Raw genomic sequence first — 23,140 nt, forward strand, 5'->3', positions numbered from 1 at the left:
TGCCAGGTAACTAAGTAACTGCAGAAGGAAAGTTACTTTAGAAAGTATCTAGGGTGGACTTATTCAAAGCTAAGTGCCGTTAATGATAAAATCAGAATGGAACCAATCTTATTGCTTCGCCTTTCTCCCCAGAGGCTTTGCTGCTATGCCACAGGGTAAATTCACCTGGCAGTAGCCTTTGAAGTACAATCCATGTTTATGCATTGGAAGCTTTGAGGCATTCGTCAGGATGATAAGGGCTCATTGTGTGGTCCCCAGGTTTGTAGGGATTCAGGAGACGTTAGCTCTAAGGACGGGAAGCTAGTTGTATTTGGGCCCCAGGTAAGGTGGTGCTGGGGGCCAGAAAGCCGTCTGAAACTGGCGAGCCAGCTGTGAGCCTGTCTGCCCCGCTTTCGGGTCTGGCTGGAGACCCCCTGGTCCCCCCCCATCGCTGCCTCCCCCACGTCATCATCTTTCAACCCCACTGCTTGATGCTGACTTCCAGCTTTCAGGAGAGCGGCGCTCGGGCCTCTGCGAGCACAGGGTGCTGGTGTCCACATCTCGTCCACTCATCATAACTGACAGCGGGGGGTCCCCAGGGCTAGGCTTTCTGCTCATGGTCCCTCCTCTAGAGGAACAGGGGCCATTCAGACCTTGAAACCCATGACAATAAAAATAAACGCACTTTGTCTTTAATGCCTGTTGTGTGGTATATAACTCATCTCTCCCCAGCTTTTTATTATGAAAATTCTCAAACACAGAAGAGCTGAAATACAGAAAAAAGAATATAGCCACATTCCCACCTCTGTAGTCAACAACGGTTAAAAAGTTTGCTATGTGTGCCTTTTCTGTATGTGATTTATTTAACCACTTCTGAATAGGAGATGGGTAGTTTTTACTTTTCTGCGAGTATAGATTCTACTGTGAGTGACTGTTTTTGTGCATTGCTTATATTAACCTAAGATAAGTTCTGGAAGTAAAATCCCTGGGTCCAGTATCATACACACAGTTTGATACACTGTTCTACTGCCTCCAGAGACTTTAGACAATGTATACACGCCCCCACCCACCCCCAGAGCTGGCGAGGGGGTGTCACCTGACAGGGTTTTGTCTGCTATCCTTGAACTAAAGCAGTAGAGTATGTTTTTCAGTTAGTTTGTTCACATACTTTATTCAGGTTCCCCCCTTCTGTTTGGCATGTTCATCTTTTACTTCTGAGTGTGTTGCTATTTGTGTGTATTTATCAATTGTAAACATTATTTCCTTTTGGCCATTTGTCTCATGTTGATCGTTTAGCCATAAACAAGGTTATTAAGACCAGTTAATGTACCTGGCAGCCGGTATCCAAACGGGAGCACCATGGTGGCTTGAGTGTTGTGGAAACATCTTTGATGGGGGGGTTGGAAACACATCTCCAGGGGGCCTGTCCCGTTGTCCCCTCCCCCCCCGCCCCCTGCAGATGTGACACGTGACTTACTTGTGTGTGAGCCCAGGCTGGGAGCATCGTCAGGGAGGAACTAGGTGTCCCGATGACAAAAGACAAGGATAAATGATGGAATTACAGTTCTAGACATCGTTTAAGTTGCCACTGACCCTTAGACCAACAATGCAAGCCACATGCGTAATTAAATTTTCTAGTAGTGACATTAAAAAAATAATGGTGAAAGTAATTGTAATATATTTTATTTAGCAAAATATTTCCAAGGTGTTATAGTTTCAATGAATAAGTGATATAAAGAGTATTAATGAAAGAGTTCACATTCTTTTTTTGGGCACAGTCTTCAGAATCCAGTATGTTTCTACACTTGCAGTGCATCCTGCTTCAGACCAGCCAGTCCCTGGCAGGTCAACGGGGGTGACCAGCATGAATGGTCCTGGCCTTTACCTGGGCCTTGCAGCTTGGAGAGTGAGTGTGTGTGAAGAGGTGGAGGATGTCTTCCTGCAGGACTACCTCATTCAGACTCTGGCTTGTGCTCTGCAGGGCTTCTTTTTCCCTCCTATGCTCTAGAGCAGCTCTGCAAGGATGGAAATATTCTGCCCACCCCTGCTGTCCAAGGAGGTGGCCACGATCACATGTGCTGTTGAGTACTTGAAACGGGTCTGTACTGTTGAGGAACTGAATTTTCAAATCGAATTTTTGTTAATGTAAATAGTTGCATGTGGCTGGAGTCCCCCTTATTGGACAGTGCAGGTGGAGGGCACTGAGGGTTTAACAAAAAATTTGTACATACATAATAAGTACATTTACCTCAATTCTAGAAGGCATGTGTCGTGCAGTAGATTCTGGGGTACCATCTGCTGGGGAATGCTGCTCCCATCTCCAAGAGTTGAGTAGAGGTGCTTTTAGTTGTTTGCACTCGGTATTTGGGACCAGTGGCTTCATGTAGGTAACTTGTAACCAGACACCTCCCCAGGCCACCTGGCGTGGATTTGTGGCTGAGCAGCCGGGAGCTGAGGAAGGAGCTTGGTCACCAGGAGGCTCCTCCCTTCAACTGCTCTGAGGCTGGGAACGTTTCTGAACCTGAACCTGAACCTGAACCTGAACCTGAACCGTAGATTAGCTGAGCTGGGGGGAGGCGGGCTGAGGGGCAGGGTGGAGAGAGCCCTTCTTGGGGCCCATCCCCTAGCTGCGGCTCTAGCACCCTTCCCCGAGCAGCTCACATGGTCACCACGGTGAAGCCTGTGGACTGTCTGTTCCGTCTACCAGGAAACTAATGATGTGCCTTGTTACCGTTTCCCGAGTGCTGGGGAGACATGAGAGCACTGCAGGCCGGCAGCTGAGCAGCCCCTTTCCCCAGAGTCCCACGGGGCGACGTGGAGGGTCCAGGCGGATCCCTGCGGAGAGGATGCTTCAGGGGAGGGCCACTGAGCCCGCTTCCTTCACTGGAGATGATGCCAGAAACCAAGATTTGGGCTCCCAGGGCTCCACACAGGCACTGCTAACCTTTTTTTATCTTTTCCTTTCCTGCTGGGTCTGAAACGGTGGGCAGAGGAACCAGCAGGTAGGACTCAGGAGCCAGACCCCTTGGTCCACCTTGGCACGTGGAGCCTGTGTAGCTGGGACCCTGCTGTGCCTCAGTTTTCCCACGTGTAAAATGGACATAACAATAGCACTTAAGCTTGTAGGGTTGTCGTAAGATTGGCAGAGGCAAGACGTTTACAGTTTCAGCGTTGCCTCGAGTGCTGGTGGTGGTAGCAGAAATTATTTGAAGAGGAGAGGGAAGATGCTGTCCCTGTTCTTCAGATCCCATGATGTGGCTGAGTGGTCAGTGGGGGTCACCAGGGCTTGGAGGCCCTGCCCGCTCCCTGCTGGGGTTTTGTCTCAGCCCTTCTCCCCGCGGGGCCTGGGCGGGCACTGGAGTGAGGACACAGGAGCCCTTGCGTGGAAGCAACATTTTGAGTAAATACCGCTGTCAAAATGTGTAGTTTTGAGATATCAAATATTTTAGGAATGCGATGCCGTGTAATCTGAAACTTTCCTCCTGGGCCAGGAATGGAAATGGCTCCGATTTCAAGCTAACGGCGGCCTCTGGATCTCTCTCCCTGCAGCGGCCTCATCGGTCGGAGCTGGGCCATGCTGTTCACCAGCGCAGGCTTCAAGGTGAAACTGTACGACATAGAGCAGCGGCAGGTCACCGACGCCCTGCACAGCATCAGGTGAGTCCCTGCACCGCGGCCCGTGGCCTCAGGGGGTCTCGTCTCCCGGGTCCTCGAGGCTGTGAAGCCCTGCGCTTTCACTCTCCTCTGGTGTCGCAGCCTTGGAGCTGGTGAAGCCCGGGCTGATGGGGAACTGGGTTCACAGCAGAGCAGGGGCTCAGACTGTGAGGACAGGACCTAGGGTGGTGAAGACGTGTGAGGGGAGTAGAGGAACCGAGTGTAGACCCTTGGTGTCCAGCCCCAGTGAGTCGATGAACTGCTGGCCTGTGTCCCTTTATGCTGCGTGGACTCTGCGTTTCAGCAGCAGAGGCCCCGAGGCTTGTTCTGACCTGTTGCTCCGACTTGGCAGGACCAGAATCAACTGTGATAACGATTGTTTAAGGCGCGACGGTAGGTGGACTTAGCAAATGCGGAGCCCTCAGCCCGCAGAGGGTGGCATTTTAGGGACCGTCCCAGGAAGAGGAAGAATAGGAACCAAAGGGAAAAGGCCGAAACAGGGAGGCCAAAGACAGAAGAACCAAACTGATTCACGACATTATCCCCGCCTGCCGCCCCCACCCTCGGCCTCGCCAGGATACCATCACCAATCGTGGTTCTGACCCGCTCAGGTGTGGCTTGGTGGGTGGTTCCTCTCCTTCTCCGGGGCACAGCCATGATCGTTAACTTGAACGTGCACTTCTGTGTAACAAAAGATGCCCTATCGTTGACTCTTTGAAGGGAATAATATATAGGGTATGATGTCAGGCTGCAAGCATCAAGAAATTATAGACCTTAGTCCAACTTTGTTGTGTAATGGATAAGAACCCAAAACCCAGAGAAGTCAAGTTGCTTCTTACCTAGAGTAACTTGTAGCTGCTGACGAGGTGAAATGTCAAGTTGAAAAACATAACAAAAGGAGCAAAAGCCAAAACCTGAAACCACCATAAGTCCCTATACCTACTGATTTTTAATAGTTTTTCATTGTTTGCTGATTGTTTGTGGTTCCATTTTTTCAAAGCTTTGAGCATTTAAAACCAATATATGATTGGTTTATATCATATACCTGATAATTCCAATCAATCCCTGGGGTTGTCTTAGATCAGGTTCCTCAGACCTGGATTCCTGAGATAAAAAGTGCTTCTGGGAGAAACCCCTGAGAGACCGGGTCAGATAAGGAAGGTGTGATCTGGGGAGGAGCTCCAGGCTCAGCAGGGTGCTGCTTTCACACTGCTGCCTGGGGCGAGTCCCGGCCTCCGGGTCCAGGGCGGGGCCCTGAGGGAGGGGCAGGTGCGGTTCACAGGCTGGGGGGGGTGGGCTGGTAAAGGGAATTCGGGGAGACCTGGGGGGACCCCAGCGCCTGCACTGAAGATATCAGAGGGGAGCTTGAGGGGGAAACATTTCTCTCCTGACCGACGTAGTCCCACTTTCATTCATTCACAAATGCTGACGGAGCCCCTCCTGGGTGCTGGGCACGGAGGCTGCGATGAAGTGGTAAACACAGCCGACGGAGGCCCTCAGGAGGGCAGCACGCGGTCCGGACGGAGTCCCTGACGTGCCTGGCGTCTCGGCAGCAGGGCCGGCCAACGGGGCGACGTCCGGCCAGATCCGGGCTCCGGCCAGTTCGGTAATTCCCACGAGCTAGGATGGGTTTACATTGTTAAGGATTAAAAAAGACGAAAAATGTGTAACGGAGACCTCATGCGGCCACAGAGCCTCAAATGTTCCTGTGAGACCCTTTACAGAAGACGTTTCTCCCCCCGCGTGTGTCACAGCTGAGACCCCTGAGCGTGGGTTTTCCCAGACCAAGCAGCCCTCCGGCCCCAGCTGTGCGTCCCGGAGCTCAGCTCAGCTCAGCTCAGAGATGCCATCCGCTTCCGCAGTGAGGGGCTTGGTCCCGAGGGACTGCCCCCCCCCCCCCAGCCCCCGACACTTCAGACACCAGCGAAGTCCAGTGGTCGCCTGTGCTCCGCCCTGTGGGTCCAGGGTTCCCACGGCCCCCTCCTTGGGTTTGCTTAGCTGGCTAGAGCAGCTCACAGACTCCGGAGACCAGCGACGCACTCACGACGGGTTTCTCAGTACCGGTAATGCAGGTGCTAGGGTATGAGGGCTGCGATCAACAGCCAGAAGAAGAGATGCACAGGGGCACGTGTGGAGGGGCGTGGAGCTCTCCTGCCCTCTGGGCGCCCCGCCCCCCCCATCTCCACCCGTTCAGCCCGGAGGCTCTCTCACCCCCACATCGGTTTTATTTGGCTGCATCACTCAGGCACTGTCGGTGAGATCAGTTGAATCACTGGCCGCTCCTCTCCCTCCCCCAGGTCCGGGGCAGGACTGTCCTTACTGGGTGGGTGCCGCGGCAGCTTTCCAAGGTCACCTCATCAACATAACAAAGTCACCTTGGGTGCTCTCTTCGCAGGAAATTCCAAGGGTTTTTAGGAGCTCTGTGCCAGTTCTTGGAAGAGCAAACACACCATAGTAACAGGGCTAAGAAGAAAAATAAACTTGGCGGTGGTTTTCCACGGTCGGGGCAGAAAAATGTTCCCGTCTTCCCTTCTAGGTTCTTTGGCTGGTCTAATGATTAAGTTGATCTAAGACCGATTCACGGGAGAGAAAGCCGTGACTGGGCAGCCAGGCAGCTGAGGCTTCTGTAAACCCTGCCTGGGGGGTGGGGGGGGGGATCAGGATACAGAGGAGGGAAGGCCTGTCCCCGGAAGGAGGGGAGACCTTGGGGTAACTAAGGCTGCCCAGTGGTGCAAGTGTTTCCCAGGCAGAACCATCTCTCTGACCCAAGCCCGCCTTCCAGTGTGACTGTAGGTCCTTGAGGGGGAAGGAAGGAGCTTTCCCTGAACCTGCTGGGCCCTCGTGCCGAGGGGGCGTGTTTTGGGGCGAGAAGAAGCTGCTCCCCTTTGTGGCCTTGTGTGGTTGGTGGTCTCTGAGCCCTAATCTGTGGAGAGCCGCCCCCGGCCCTGGTGCCGTGCAGGGCAGCGTAAACTCCCCGCTGGGGGTTTCTCTCTGCCCGCCTGGCTCTGGGACTGACTGGGGTCTGATGGTGTCTCCTTCACTCCTGACCCGGGGTCTCAGGCACAGGCCCCTCGTGCGTGCACCCTCAGGGCAACCCTGCCTTCTGCTGGCTTCAGTTCTTTTATTTCTTTTAGTTGATAAATATTTTTAAATAGCTCCTTTTTAAGTCCTAGGTTTTCTCTTTTTAAAAAAGCTTTTATTATTTAGAGCGGTTGGCGGTTCACAGCGAAGTTGCGGAGAGGTGCGGAGGCGTCCCGCGTACCCCCCGCCGCAAACACACACGCACAGCCCCTGTCATCAACATCCCCCGCCGGGGGTGCGTGTGTGACAGCTGCAGTGACACATCACCCTCACCCAAAGACCACAGTTTACGTCACAGTTCACGCTTCGCGTTGCCCAGGAAGCCCCCTACGTGTGAACCTTCAGCTGTGAACTTCAAAGATGTGAGCGTGTGTCTGCCTGTCCGGTCACGTGAGTTAGTTCAGGTGTCTGGCGTACATTGTCACGTCGTGCACCGTCTACAGGTGGCTGTGCCTTCGTGTGCTTTACTATACAGTACTGCACAGAGTACAGTAGTAAGGACGGTATCTTTATTTCTAGCCCAGGATGTCTGGAAGCAAGCGTAAAAGCAGCGGTATACAGCCAATTGTGTTAGTTGGGTACCCAGGCTACCCCTGGACTTAACAAACGCGCTCTCGGAATGGAACTCGTTCGCACATAGGGGACTTACTGTACATTCTGTGGGTTCAGACAAATGGACGTGTATCCACCATTATAGAATCATACAGAAAAGTTACTGCCCTGAAAATTCCCTGTGTTATCAAACGCAACTTTGTGTGCCTGACACACAGTGAGGGCCGGTAAACCAAAGGTCAGAGTTTGGAGCAGAGAGGGGTGTACTGCAGGGCCAGGCAAGGAGATGGGGGTGGGGGGCTCACAAAGACCCGAACTCCCTGGTGGCTTTTAGGGACTTTCTTTGTTTGTTTTGGCTGCGTTGGGTCTTCATTGCTGTGTGCAAGCTTTCTCTAGTTGTGGCACGTGGACTCAGTAGTTGTGGCTCACAGGCTCTAGAGCACAGGCTCAGTAGTTGTGGCGCACGGCTTAGTTGCTCTGTGGCATGTGGGATCTTCCCGGACCAGGGATGGAACCCGAGTCCCCTGCATTGGCAGGCGGATTCCTAACCATTGCACCACCAGGGAAGTCCCTTTAGGGAGTTTTTAATAGGCAAAATTTGGGGTGAGGGCTTCAGGGTGTGTGACTTTGCTCTGATTGGTTGGTGATCACAGGTCACAGGCTGGAGCTCCAGGAATCTTGTGTGCAGCCTGAGGTTATCACCCACCCCCTGGGTTCTGCAGAAGGGCACAGTGGTGTTGCTGCGTTATGTTCCTTGAGGAGGAACTGGGACCCTGCACCAAGGCTGCAATACATATATATATTTTTTAATATTTTTTAGCCATGACTTTTTATTTAGTTAATGTAAAGTATTTACTTATTTATTTTGGCTGCGCTGGGTCTTAGTTTCGGCCTGTGGACTCTCAGTTGCGGCATGCATGTGGGATCTAGTTCCCCTACCAGGGATGGAGCCCCTGCCCTGGGAGCTCTGAGTCTTACCTGCTGGAAGACAAGGAAAGCCCTAAGGCTGCCCCTCCCTTCCTGATTAGCAAGTGTTTGAAACTGCCCTTTGGTACTCTGGGCAGGTCTGTGAGGCTGAAGGGACTCTTCCTGCCAACGAGAACAGGGGACACAGGAAGGCTTTTGTACCCGGGGGGCCCCACAGGGTCGAGCTCCGTTTCACCTGGGCTCCCTCCCCCCAAACCCCTGGCAACCACTGATCTTGATACTGTTTCGTTGTTTCAGTAGTGTTGCCTTTTCCTGAATGTCATATGGTTAGAAGCACATGGTCTTTTCACCCTGGCTTCCTTCACTTAATAGTATGCAGTTAAGTTTTCTCCATGTCTTTTCATAACCATTCCTTTCGGCTTGAGTAATATTCCTTTGTCTGGACGCACCGCAGTTTATTGATCCACTGACTTCCCAGAGGACGTCTTGGTTGCTCTCACGTTTGACAAACACAAAGCTCCTATAAACATCCCTGCAGGCTTCTGTGTGGACATGTTTTCAACTCCTTTGGGTAAATACCGAGCAGCGTGATTGCTGGGTCACATGGAAACCGTGTGCCTCAGGTTGGGACTTGAATCCATGCAGCCGGGACGAGTGAACCTAGCCAGAACCCAAGATCTTCCACCTGAGATCACACACCTGGTTTCAGGCCTTCATGAAGCTCGGGTTCTTGATGTCTCATCACAGAAGGAACTCAGTGAGAGACAAAGTGATAGGTAAGAAGTTTATGTAGAGATTTATTTAGAGAGAAATGCACTCTGCAGACAGAGTGTGGGCCATCTCAGGAGGCGAGAAAGGCCCCAGGGGATGGTCAGTTATTGTAAGGGGGGGGAATTCCATAGGCTGATCGGTGGGCGGAGGATTCCAGAGTTGGGCCACCGCCCACTTTCGAGCCTCATGGTCCTCCTTGGAACCGTCATGGCGCCTGGAAGTCGACCTCTCCACCATCTTGGACCCGTTTGGGTCTAATAGGTCTATGTCCTTGGGCCATGTCATTCTTTCAGAGGTTGTGCCCTGCCCCTCCCTCCTGTTTCAATAGGGTAGGAGTATGCTTGCTTTTGTAAGAAATTGTGACACTGTCTGCCACAGTGGCTGCACATCTTGCATTCCTGTCTGTAACGAATGAGCGCTCCTGTTGCTCCATGTCCTCACCAGCCTTTGGTGTTGTTGGTGTTTTGGATTTTGGCCATTTTAAGAGGTGTGAAGTGTTATCTCATTGTTTCAGTTTGTGTTTCCTCGATGACAAATGTAGAGAATCTTTTCATATGTCTTTTGGCTGTTTGTATATCAAGTTCTTTCTCTATATTTTATCCTTTATTTCAAGGGGGAGCCTTGAAAATTTTCCTTGCTTTCTGTGACTCCCTGATGCACAGACGTTATTCTTATGCAGGATCCTGTGACCTTGTAAACAGAGGCCCATCAGAGATTCTGGTCCACCATTGCGTTGGAAGTGGGAGTCTTCAAAAGTCTTTAAATGCTGTTGCGATGCAGAAGAAAGTACCCTCTTGAGAAAGTACCCTCTTGACCAATCATAAACCTCAGACTGAGTCAGCGTGTTTTTAAAAGGCATGAAGGTGAAATAGGAGGGAAGGAGGCAGGGCACAACCTCTGAAAGAATGACACAGCCTGAGGACAGGACATAAACTGATTAGAACCAAATGGGTCCAAGATGGTGGACAAGTCGACTTCCAGGCGCCATGACGGTTCCAAGGAGGACCATGAGGCTCGAAAGTGGGCGGTGGCCCACCTCTGGAATCCTCCGCCCACCGATCAGCCTATGGAATTCCTCCCCCTTACAATAACTGACCATCCCCTGGGGCCTTTCTCGCCTCCTGAGATGGCCCACACTCTGTCTGCAGAGTGCATTTCTCTCTAAATAAATCTCTACATAAACTTCTTACCTATCACTTTGTCTCTCACTGAGTTCCTTCTGTGAACCTGAGCTTCATGAAGTCCTGAAACCAGGTGTGTGATCTCAGGTGGAAGACCTTGGGTTTTGGCCAGGTTCGAGTCCCAGCCACGTGGATTCAAGTTCCAAACTGAGGTGCATGGTTTCAAAGGTATGGAAGGAACAAGGTAGCACAAAGAACTTAGTATTTGATTTAGTGGAGGTTGTAGATGAAAAAAATTAATTGATAGTTAATCTAAGAAAGAAATGGAAAATTTTATTTGGGCCAACCTGAGGATTATAACCCAGGAGACAATCTTTCAGAAAGTCTGAGGAAATTGTTACTGCCACTATGGAGAACAGTATGGAGGTTCCTCAAAAAATTAAAAATGGAACTACCATATGACCCAGCAATCCCACTGCTGGGCATATACCCAGAGAAAACCATAATCCAAAAAGAAACACGTACCACAGTGTTCATTGCAGCACTATTTACAATAGCCGGGAGGGGAAGCAACCTAGATGCCCGTCAACAGATGAATGGATAAAGAAGATGTGGCTCATATATACAATGGAATATTACTCAGGCATAAAAAGCAACAAAATTGAGTTATTTGTAGTGAGGTGGATAGACCTAGAGTCTGCCATACAGAGCAAAGAAAGCCAGAAAGAGAAAAACAAATACTGTATGCTAACACATATATATGGAATCTAAAAAAATGACACTGATGAACCTAGTGACAGGGCAAGAATAAAGACCCAGATGTAGAGAATGGACTTGAGGACACAGCGGGGGTGGGGGGGGGCGGTGGAAGGGGAAGCTGGGACGAAGTGAGAGAGTAGCATTGACATATACACACGACCAAATGTAAAATAGCTCATGGGAAGCTGCTGCATAACACAGGGAGATCAACTCGATGATGGGTGATGACCTAGAGGGGTGTGGGATAGGGAGGGTGGGAGGGAGGCTTTACAGCAGAAACTGATACAACAGTGTAAAGCAATTATACTCCAATAAAGAGCTTAAAAATAAAAGATAGTCTGAGGATTGTTCCTCCCGCTAGAGGTCAGAGCACAGTTATGTAAGTTTTTGGAATGAAGGGTTACACACCAAAGGACACATTTGTTACCAAACTCACTGCTCAGAAGCCAGTACTGGAGAGACAGGTGTTGGTTGGAAAGGAAAGATTGCTTTATTCAGGAGGCCGGCAATGTAAGGAGAAGGTGGACTCGTGGAAAAAATAAAAAAATACCTGAAGAGTCTCCTTGACCGTGACATTATTAAAGGGAGAATCCTTTGGAGAGGGGTTCAGAGTTTTTGTCATCTCCCACTGTGTGCAGACTTCCTTCTGATTGGTTGGTGGTGAGGTGAAGGCCGGGACTCCAGGAATCTTTTTAAGGACTTTTATTGAGATATAATTGACATACAATAAACTGCATATATTTAGAGTGTACAATTTGATATTTTTTTCCTGTTAGTAATGTATATATGGCAATCCCAATCTCCCAATTCATCCCATGTAACCGTCCCCCCCACCCCGCTTTCCCCCCTTGGTGTCCATGTGTTTGTTCCCTGCATCCGTATCTCTGTTTCTGCCTTGCAGACCGGTTGATCTACCATTTTTCTAGACTCCGCATACATGCGTTAACATACGATATTTATTTGTTTGTCGCATCCAGGAATCTTGAGCTCAGCCTGAAGTTACCATCCTCCACTGGGTGGGGGCCTTCGCTCCGTAGGAGAGCTGAAGATACAGCTCTGTGTGTCCCTTGGGGGGGGGGGGGGGTACCAGGAGCTGCCCCAAGGCTGCACGCATGTTTCCGGACGGCTCCTCCCCTGTCTCCGCCCCCCTCCCTTCCCTCATGAGCAGCCGTTTGAACCTGCCCCTTGGAACTCAGGGCAGGTCAAGGAGGCTGAAGGAAGCCCGTTTCCTACAAAGGAGAAACGGGGACACGCGTTGACAGTTCACACAGTGCAGGTCCTCCGGGTTGAAGCGAGCGGAAGGAGGGTTCCGTGCTGAGGAGACGAGGTTATTTCAGGTGCACGAAGCACTAAAGGGGAGGGAGGAGGCCCAGTCGGGCAGAGGGACGTTTATGTCTAGATTGTCCTTGTCTTGTCATAACATGAATTTTATTTCATCAGGGTGACGTAGGGAGCAGGAGGCGCTTACTGACCGTGTAGACACCATTGGGGACACGGGGTAGGGAACGTGGGGGAGTTGGTGGCAAAATGACACCAAATGCGATAAATTCATCTCCTGTTGCCACGTTAGTGGTTTTTCTGCGGCGCGCACAGGGAGGCCCTGTGGGGACGGTGGGGACCGTCGTGCTGGGCCGCACGTGCGGGGCCTTCCCCTGGTTTTCTGGGGAGCGTGTTGGTGGGGGGGCTGGAGCTGAGATGTTAGCTCGACAGCCGGCCCAGCGTTGGGGGGGCCCAGGCTGGAGAGGCTGCCCCGGGCCAGCGGGCGTGGGGGCTGCAGGCCGGGGCGCTCGCGGGCCGGAGGCGGGGCTTTGGGCTCCCGGGTCACGTGGCCCCCGTGGCCTCCGTGGCCTCCGTGGCCCCGCCCCGTGGAGCCGGGCCCGCCAGCCCGCGTGCGCACCAGGGCCGGCCGCGTCCGCACACGCAGGCCGTCAGCGCGAGCTTTGGGGTCCACAAAATTTTCACACGTGATTTATTTTTTTCAACCACGTAAAAATGTACAAATCATCCTTCTCTCTCCGGCCTTCTGGCAACAGCGGACCGCGGTCGCTGACCTCTGCACTTTTCAGTTCTGTTATCGCGTCATCTTTTATTTTGTAGACCCGGTCCCAACGCAGCTGTAACCCAGAGAAAACTCTTAGGATTCCTACTTGAAAAGTTCTTTGTCCTACTTCTTGGGGTATTTGTATTGATAGGCCTTATTTTCTAGGTGTTTCATTAAAGATCTTGGCCCCTTTTAAAGTCCTTTCAGCCATCAGGGAGAACGTGGGGAAATTGAAAATAGGGTTTTCTTTTTTCTTTTTTTTTTAGGCCAGGTTAAAGGTTTTCCTATTTTCCTACTACTTTGCTTAATTAAGAGCTAATGTTTTTAAATATTATTAGTGGCCAATTAGATTGAACTTTTAGATATCAGTCTATAAGATTTTGAAACCAAAAAGAAAAAACCAAAACCAAAACACCAAACCAAACCAAAAAAACCAAATCAAAATAATTGCTGTTAGCAGGCTTGTTATAAAAAAGCAAATGCACTGAATTGTTCTGTGTCTGAGACTTGAGTACCACCGCTCTTTCCTCCTAGGGTGGCTTTGTTTTTATAACCCACATGCGTGTGAGTTGAGTTCGCTTTGATATGCAGAACCGGTTGTGCTTCTCTGGCAGGAAGTGGATTCCAGGCCTCGTGACCTGACCGCTCTGCCCAGGGTGTTACTGCAGAGCCTCTGGGAGAGGCGGGTGAGGCCGTCGGGTCCTCCTGGGGGACCTCCCAGGGAGCACCTCTCCTTTCTAGGTCTTGTGACTTATGTAAGGCCATCTGCTCCCCTTTCTTTTTTTCTTTAAATTTATTTATTTATTTATTTTTGGCTGTGTTGGGTCTTCATCGCTGCGGGCGGGCTTTCTCTAGTTGTGGCGAGCGGGGGCTACTCTTTGTTGCAGTGTGCGGGCTTCTCATTGCCGTGGCTTCTCCTGTTGTGGAGCACGGGCTCTAGGCCCGTGGGCTCCAGTAGTTGTGGCACACGGGCTTAGTTGCTCCGCGGCATGTGGGATCTTCCCAGACCAGGGCTCGAACCCGTGTGCCCTGCATTGGCAGGCGGATTCGTAACCACTGCGCCCCCAGGGAAGCCCCCTCCCCTTTCTTAAATCATGAGATGTTCAAATGTGCCGTCGCTGCACAGGGAGACCAAGTTAAGAGGTTCGAATCCAGACCTTACTTGCGTGAATATTTTGGTCGGGAATAGGAGTTCCTAGTGTTACAATTTTTTCAGCCAGAAAAGAATTATCGCTGCCTCTTTCAGTAAGTAAACCGTCAGCCCACAGGCTGCAATGGCTGTCGGCTCACACTGATAGCAGCACTGGGTGTTGGCTGTGGTCCTGAGAGGTTCAGGACCCCAGGATGCAGTGTCCCTGACCACATCTTAGGCACGAGGTGTAAGGAGAACCAACTTTATCCTCTAGTCAAGAAGCATAAACAGGGTCTCTTCCCGACGGGGTTGAACTGACTGCTGGGTCATCTTTGTGCTCAAGGAGCATCCTTTTGTGGCCCCTGTTCTCGCTGTCACACAGGTGAGGACAGAGCTGTGACTTCCTCTTGACGCCCCTTGGTATTTAGCTGTGTGCCAGCCAGGCTGTGCCAAGAAATAGAGCGATTCTTGTCCCCAGAGCCTAGAACATGTGCACTCGCTCAGTAATTGTTTTAATTGAGTCACAGGAACCTTTCCTAGAGTCTGTGGCTATGTTTTTCTCAGACTTTTCTGCCACGTGTCCCGCCCTTGCAGTCTGGCTCCCTCACCATACTCAGGTTCTTCTGAACACCCTATAGTAGAAAATAAAATGTTGAAACGCATTACTCCTGCATGAACATTCTACGTGTGTTAGACCCATTAAACGCAAATCTTACGTGGGTTGAAATGGTACATCTCGATTCTGAACTTGTAAAACTGAATTTAAACTGGGTGAAGTTGATTTTTGAACTATTAAAACGTTAGAAGATTAAAGAAATTATTATCACAACTCATGTCATGCCAAGAGTTCTTAGTGAATTTAAAAAAAAATAAGAAAGCTGTCATCCAAGACTAATCTTTTTCTAACAGGGTGGCAAAATGAGCCACTTAAAACCTCACGTGTTTAACTCCTGTAATAGGACGGGAACTTGACCTTGGAAAACCCCTTAGCAGAGGCTTCGCTGCTTGGCGTTTCTTCTCCATTGTATGCTTGATGCTGGGCACACATTAGGGCTCAAGAATTTAAGTAGAAAAACAAAAACCAAGCAAACAAAGTCGTAATGTGGACCCAGGGATCGGGACTTCTCATGACTTGGGTTCAGTCTCATTTCCACGTGGTGACGGGGCCGTTCTAGCCTCATGGGACCAGGACCCCTGGCTGGGTCATCGCGACCCTGAGTGACCACCCACTGCAGAGTGGGGACCAGCTGCCCGTCTGGCTGGAAATCGCTGTCTTTGGGTGAACTCTTCTCAGTTTCTTTACTGCCGTGTCTACCATGTGGAGATGGTCATTCTGAACGCGAGTCCACTAAAATGAGTCAGTTTTCTACACGGGTGCGGATCTAATAGACCAGCAGAAGTGACCTCTGAAGCTGGGGAGCTGCCTGGGCTCCGGGTCCCCAGTAACTGAACCTCCCAGTAACTGGTCCTCTGAACCCGTCTTTACCTCGCCACCCAGATCTCTGCACGTCCTTCAACATCGTGAACCCAGTTTTGCTCTTGGTTCCTCTGGGTTGGTCTGTGCTGGTTTGAGACTGACTTTTCGTTGCCCACAGAGCTTTGGCTGGAGTAACTGAGGGTCGTAGATGCCAGGATGGGACAGACGGCTCCCACCCGGGTCGGCTGCACTTACCAGAAAATGCATGCAAGCCAGGTGTAACTGTAAGAAACACGTGTAAGACATCCACGGAGAGATTTTTCAAGTGTGTTGCAGGCCAGTAAAGGAGACTCAAGCAGCGGGCAGGAGCCTGTCTGCAGGGGTTTCACAAGGCAGCGCAGGGAGCGGTGGACCAGACCTACCTGGGCCGAGACATTCCGAAGTGACCAGGTACTGTCGCCACAGGTTGACCCTGTTGGGCCGTGGGCTGGGCGGGTTGTTGGACCTGATGTGTCTGTGTGTTTACGGGTCATGCTGTCCCTTGGCTGTCACCAAGACTGTTCAAATGATTGCTTCACGTCAGCTATTTACTCTTCTTCCCAATCAGGAGTGGCTTTGCTTTCTCTGATCTGTCAACATTGCATATGCTAATTGTACATTGACACTTGGGGAGAAATCAGAGTACTTTGGCTGTCTGTGGGGGGCAGGGTCAGGCGTGACTGCTGCTGGGTTTCGGGGATTCACGTGACATCCTCATCCTTCGGGGCCTGAGCATGTGGACATACATGTTCCCAGGGAGGGCACGTGGACTTAAGTAGCGTGTGGACATCGGTCACGTCTCCCCGCGAGGCTTCCCGCAACAACAAACGGGAGATCAGGGGACACGTTTATTAACCGGGCTAAGGCCTGATACTCCAGGGAAAACGTTGCTGGAATCGACAGATGGAGGCTGAAGCAGGCCCTCTGCCCCCCAGGGTGTCTCCCGCCCGAGGGACGAGACCGAGTGGGACAGACGAGGGACTTTCTTCCTACAGCAGATTGAACTTTACTTCCTGAGAGGTTTTCAGACCGAGGCGCCTGGGGGGCTGGGCCTGTAACCGGGTGAGGAAGGGATGGGGAGAGGAGGGGGTCGGGGAGGCGCAGCCCTTGGCCAGCGGTGGGGGGTGGGGGGCAGCTTTGGTGGAAGGGATTCCAGATTTTAAAGGCCTGGTGCTGTCAAACAAAAGAAGTCTGGGGCTCCTATTTTTAATAAACCTTCGTATTCTGCCTCTTTTTTCCCACTTAAAAAACGTTCAAAATGATAAAAATGAGATGAAAGAGTGAAAAAAAAGTGTCCACACGACGTTCCACCGCAGGAGTGGACAGCACTGGACGTTGTCCCCACGCTTTCCGTCGCAGCGACGTAACGGGATTCGGGATTCTGATCCTTCATGGGGGCTCGAGCATCCCTGGGCCCTGGGGCCCCGCTGGCCCGGCCTCTCGTTTCCCAGCCTCCGCCCTGTGCCTGTGAGTTAGGGTTTTTGTTGGCGGAGGCCAGTTGGACTCATGTGCGTGAGCTCGGTCCCGCCCGGTTCTGTCCTTCCCACACTCTCTCCATCGTCCGCAGCCTCCTCGCCTCAGCCCTGGGGGAAGAGGGGGAAGCAGAAAAGCCTGCCAGAAGTCTCCTTGGGCCTTGCTAACAGGCTGACAACAGACAGGCAGCAGGCAGTGAGGGCTGGGGCATGGGCCTGCGGGCGGGTGCAGAGCACAGAGAGGTCGGGACAGCAGGGATGCTCTAGCACAGCCAAAGGCCAAGATTGTTACATTTTAAACAATGTAATTAGGGAAACGCATGCATGGAGGCGGCTGTCACTGCAGTTTATAACCCAAGCCTGCAGCCTCTGTCTGCTGTCCCTACACTGGGGCTTAGGATCTGACCTGGAAACACATTCTTCTGTTTGGGAAATATTTGTGTTTTATTTCTTTGATAAGTTCTTATTTTTTAAAATTAATAAACGCCTGTTTTGCATACAATCTCAGAAACAGAAATGCAGAAAGGCCACCCATATGGTACCCTACGCCGACCATTGCTAATATTTCCTTTCCTCCAAATTGAAAATAAAAATGTAACTTTGCTGAAGTTTGAGGCAATTGTCTTGTCTTGGTGCTGGGCTGACCTCTAGAGGAGAAGCTGGTGCACTGCAGCCTCTTACCAGGCTCTCTGGCCGAACAGCATCCTTGACCTTGAAGCAGGTGGTGCGAGAGGCTGAGAAGCCGGCTTAGAGTCTTACCTTTTCCAGATGTTGATGTTCGTTCTCTGCAGAGCTTGAGGCAGAAGTTCTTCCAGAATACTCAGTGAAAAAATATAAGAACTAGTGTAACTGACTTTTTTTTTAGCTGATACACTACAGCTCTTCCAAATTATTATTATTATTTTTTTAAGAAAGCACCTCTTTATTTATTTATTTATTTATTTATTTATTTATTTATTTATTTATTTATTGGCTGCGTTGGGTCTTTATTGCTGCACACGGGCTCTCTCTAGTTGTGGTGAGCAGGGGCTACTCTTTTTTTTTTCCATGGGCTTAAACGCTTTAGTAGCCATGCGGATGGCAAAAGACCAGGCCTCCCTCATCTGGGGGGCAGTTTCGGGGCAAAATGAAGTTGCTGCTGAGGTCTGGATGGGTTCCGGGGCCTGGGCATCACTGCTCCTCGGGCGGGGGCGGGGGCAGTTCAGGGGCCTGAGAGAAGGCACTGCGCTCGAAGAGGCTGCTGAGGGTTTTGTTGTGGTCTAACGCACTCTGCACGTGCTCCAGGGTGATGCGCGTCTTGTGGTTGTTGAGGGCCTCTCTACTCAGTAGATCTGGATGTTGGCCGTCAGGTACTTGAGGATGTCGGTCAGGAACACGGGGGTGGATGAGCTCAAGCGATGGGCGTAGGGACCGTGTCGCAGGAGGCGGTCCACACGGCTTACAGGGAACTGCAGCTCAGCTCTTGTGAGGGGCTACTCTTCATTGTGGTGCGTGGGCTCCTCATTGCTGTGGCTTCTCCTATTGCGGAGCATGGGCTCTAGGTGCATGGGCTTCAGTAGTTGTGGCGCATGGGCTCAGTAGTTGTGGCACACGGGCTTAGTTGCTCCGTGGCATGTGGGATCTTCCTGGACCAGGGCTCGAACCTGTGTCTCCTGCATTGACAGGCGGATTCTTAACCACTGTGCCACCAGGGTGGCTTCTCTTGCTGTGGAGCACAGGCTCTAGGCACACGGGCTTCAGTAGTTGTGGCACACAGGCTCAACAATTGTGGCTCATGGGCTCTAAAGTGCAGGTTCAATAGTTGTGGTACACGGGCTTAGTTGCTCCGTGGCATGTGGGGTCTTCCCGGAGCAGGGATTGAACCCGTGTCCCCTGCATTGACAAGTGGATTCTTAACCACCTAGGAAGTCCCCCAAATGATTATATGACAAAAATCTCACAGATTCTGTCTCCTTTCAAAAAGTTGAAGCCAGAGTCCCCTGCATGGTGATGGCCTGAGGGCTTCTCCACGCAGCCGTCCCACAAGCAGGAGAGGCTGCATCCGCCTGACAGGTTGTGGGCTCCTTCTTTTTGCCTGGAGCTTCTTTTTTTTTTGTTTTTGTTTTGGCACACGGGCTTAGTTGCTCCGCGGCATGTGGGATTGTGCTGGAGCTGGGATCGAACCTGTGACCTCTGCATTGGCAGGCGGATTCTTAACCACTGCGCCACCTAGGAAGCCCTGGAACTTCTTTTTTTTGAAGATAATAAAGAAATCTGTATTTCAGCGCATCTTTCCATTTTTTCACAGTAACAGCATCAGGGAAGTTTCTCTTCCTCAATTTAAATCTAATACAAAATGCAAAATGCACAGCTTTAAGGAAGGAACAGAACAAGGGAGCCAGCCGACCCACGTGGGCCCTGGTGTTGCAAGAGCAGTGGCCTCCCCAGGACAGGACAGGGCTGGACACGGCTGGACAGGATGAGCAGGGCCGCCTGTGGGTCACCTGGGCTCAGGGTTGCCCTGCAGACACCAGCGCCGGGGCCGTCTCTGCCGTCCAGGCCACACGCTCACACGGCTGGTGCCTGGCCTTCCCGAGGCCTCCCTTTCCTGCAGCACTGGGTCCACTGACCCGAGACCCACACCCTGCAGGTCAGCGGCCGCGCTCGAGCCATCGCCCCACCCTCGGGCCTTCCCGACCCCCAGTGACACCCTGCGCCCGGGGGTGCAAGCCCAGCTTATTCCCTCTGAAGGACTCTGACGGCTTGAAGATAAAACCCGCGGCCTGAAACCATGTGAAAGTGGCTGAGAATGTTCTGGAAAGCCTGTGTGTGTTCACGTGTGTGCTCGCCTTGTGTATTTAACGCGTCGTGAGTTACGGCCACGGGGGCTGGTCCACGTTACAAGGTGCCTCCTCAGCGCTCTTCTCCCCAGGGACCCACTGAGGCTGAGCAACCACTGCGTTCTGGTTTTACCCCTCACGGGCCTTGTTTCACCCTTTAAAAATAAAAAAAAGTTTAAATGTAAAATACACATAACTTAAAATTTATTATCTTAATAATCTTTGTGTCCAGGTCAGTGATGTTGAGTACAGGCACCCTGTTGTACAGCCATCCGTCTCCGTAGCTCTGGTCATCGTGCAAAACTGAAACTCTGTCCCATTAAACAACAGCCCCCCCCCCCAGCCCCTGCAGCCCCCCTTCTCTCTCTGTCTCTGTGAAGGTGGTTATTCCTGGTCTCTCGTACAAGTGGAGTCACGCAGAACTTGTGCCTTTGTGACTGGTGTGTTTCACTGAGCACGGTGGCCTCGAGGTATGTCCGTGGCGTAGCGGGTGTCAGGACTTCCTCCCTTTCAAGGCCGACTGACACCACATCGCGTGGCTGTGAACCCGGTCACCCGTCTGTGGACGCTGCGCTCTTCCCACCCTTCGGCCCCTGTGGACACTGCTGCTCTGGACGTGGGGGTACACATATCAGAGTCCCAGCTTTTAACTTTTGGGGGGTATAGACCCGGAAGTGGCGTCACTGGCTTATGATAGACCTTTAAAAACAAAAACAAAAACAGAAACCTTTGTTTATTTATTTATTGGCTGCGTTGGGTCTTCATTGCTGTGCACAGGCTTTCTGTAGTTGCCGCAAGCGGGGGCTACTCCTTGTTGCGGTGCACAGGCTTCTCACTGTGGTGGCTTCTCTTATTGCAGAGCCCAGGGTCTGGGTGCCCAGGCTTCAGTAGTTGTGGCACGTGGCTCAGTAGTTGTGGCACACGGGCTTAGTTGCTCCGCAGCATGTGGGATCTTCCCTGCACCAGGGATTGAACCCACCTCCCCTGCGTTGGCAGGCAGATTCTTAACCACTGCACCACCAGGGAAGTCCTGATAGTCCTATTTTTAACTTTTTGGGAAACCGCCCAACGTTGGCCCTCCTGGCTGCAGCTTTTACTTTCCAGCCCACAGTGCACCGGGTCCGGCTTTTCCACATCCTGGCCGGCACTGGTTTCTTCCCTCTTCGTTTCCTTGTCACCCCCTAACGTGTGACGTGGGTCTGACATGCTGTTCCCGGCTGAGGGACGCAGACCTCTGTGGATTTTGACTTGTCCCTGATGTTTGCTCTCCACTGCTTTCCAGAAAAGAGATGGAGCTGCTGGAGCAGTCGGGCTCCCTGAAAGGCCCGCTGGGCGCTGAGGAGCAGCTGTCACTCATCCGCGGCTGTTCTGACATCCGGGAGGCGGTAGAGGGCGCCCTGCACGTTCAGGTGAGTGGGACCGGCCGCCGGGCTGGGCGAGCTCGTCTGCCAGCATCTTGGGTCACAGGCCGTGGAAGGAAGGCGTGGGCGCCGTGTGCGTGCAGGTCAGGGCGCCGTCTTTCAGCGGCTGTCCCGGGGCTCTCGTCAAACCGCTGGAATAGTGTTATCTCCCAGGGGTGTTACAATGTCCAGCAAAAATACATTTTCTGGATAGCTAACACTTGTGTTTCTTCTCGCTGAATGAGAGATTATGTTCTTGTTCTCATATGTAACTGTGTAAAAGCTTACATAAATCACCTAAAGGAGCCCCTTTCATTTCTTGGAGCGTTTGCCTTTAGTGTTTCCAACAACGTCACTTAAAAAAGCGGGCTCTCGGGGGGCCCTGTCTCCGCCGCCGAGGACGCCCCAGGCCTTGTGGGGGGTGGCCTCGGGGGTCCTGGGGGCAGCTCGGTGCCCCCGCAGGGTCCGGCCCACCTTCCTGACGTGGCCGTGGGCGCCCAGGGGTCCCCCCAGCACGGTCCCCGTGGAGGAGGGTCTCCACGCACCGCTAGTTTGAGGTTAAGGAGAGCGTCAGCTCTTCTGCGATCCTGCTGGAGGAGGGGGGCCTCAGAGACCCCCCGCGGGGGCGGCGCGGGGCCCAGAGCAGACCTCGAGCTGCCCACCCTGCACGGAGCGGCCGGGGCCCTTCTCTGGCGTCCTGACCTGAGCCCCTCGTCCTGGTCCGCCGAGGGCGCGACGCCCAGCCCTGGGAGGTGGTGGTCACCTCAAGTGACCCGAATGCAAGGCCACGCTGCTTGCAATGAGAACATTAAGAAATTCCTTTTTGGGGTCACTTTGGTGTATAATATTTGCACGGTGGAAACGAACGTTTGTAACGACACGCGTCGCGTGGCCTGACGCGGGCACGTGCGGCGGGACCGCGCGTTTCGCAGCACGCGCGTCCCGCCTTGGAGCGGTGCCTGCCGGGCGGCGGCGGTCTTCGCGGGAGAGACGGGCTGCTTCTCCACACGGCTTCCAGAGGCCTCCTGCTCTCCTCTGAGATGTTTGCTACGTGCTTTTTAAATCCGTGTGTGATGACGGCTTTGGACGTTTCATCTCCAGCCTCCACGACGAATTCTCAAGCCTCAGGTGTTTCTCTCCCTCCCTGCAGCAGCGTGATATGTTCCCCGTGATCACAGCTGGCGGTGTTATTTTTCTAAAGTGATTTTTATGAAGCTTCTTATAAACTTTCCAGCGCTTGCGTTGCAAAGTCACGCCCCGAAAGTAGTTAACATGTCCTTGTTAAACTCCTTTGTCTCCTGGTCCCATTTAAAAAAAAAAAAGATTCTATCTGATGATTTCCATACGAGCACAACTGAATTAGTTCAGCCTACTGTTTCTTCCCCAAGAAAGCGTATATTATTTTTCAAAAAATGGAGAGCCCTCCATCATCTGAGAACATAATGATCTGAATATAAGGCCAGTTCTTCTGTAGGACAGTTTGGGGGCTGTTCTCAACGTCTAGTGCATGGAGAGTGCTTAGCTCCTAGGAAATGCTGAATAAATTTACAAGATAAACGATATGGGGTGATATATGCTGTTCTGGGCAGCGTGGGTACGGAAAACGGCTCTTCAAGGGCCGTCCCGACTGCGTGGACTAAGTGGCTGTGTCTACGCGACATTTACGTGTCCAGCCCCGTCCTCGATGCCAGGCAGCCCTGGCTCAGGCCGTGGGGAGAGGAACACGCGGGGAGGTGGTGTGGGTGCCCCTGGTTTAATGCTGGTGGGAGACTGCCCTTCAGGTTGTTTCTACCTGCAGCACCACGAAGAGCGGCCAGGAGGGGACAGTTCTGAGGGCAGGACTGGGGAGGCTTAGGGAGGGTGGGACGTGGGGGCTGGGGGCAGAGGCGGGGCCGTGCCTCAGGAAGAGAGGAGCGGCGTGTGTGGCGGTGGGGCTGCTGTGGGTCTTGGGGACGTGATGTGAGGCGCCGTGGACG

General features: G+C 52.2%; 1 protein-coding gene across 1 annotated transcript in view; it reads left to right on the plus strand.

Annotated features, from left to right (window-relative positions):
- The window catches only part of CRYL1 (crystallin lambda 1), an 81,066-nt gene that overhangs the window by 3,515 nt on the left and 54,411 nt on the right, over positions 1 to 23,140 (plus strand). Inside the window, exons 2-3 of the mRNA XM_057707343.1 lie at positions 3,529 to 3,636; positions 21,047 to 21,173. Coding sequence (XP_057563326.1) covers positions 3,529 to 3,636; positions 21,047 to 21,173 — 235 coding nt within the window. The remainder of the gene's footprint in view (positions 1 to 3,528; positions 3,637 to 21,046; positions 21,174 to 23,140) is intronic.

This window comes from Hippopotamus amphibius, chromosome 14 (genome assembly GCF_030028045.1).
Source record: "Hippopotamus amphibius kiboko isolate mHipAmp2 chromosome 14, mHipAmp2.hap2, whole genome shotgun sequence".
Taxonomy (NCBI): Eukaryota; Metazoa; Chordata; class Mammalia; order Artiodactyla; family Hippopotamidae; genus Hippopotamus; species Hippopotamus amphibius.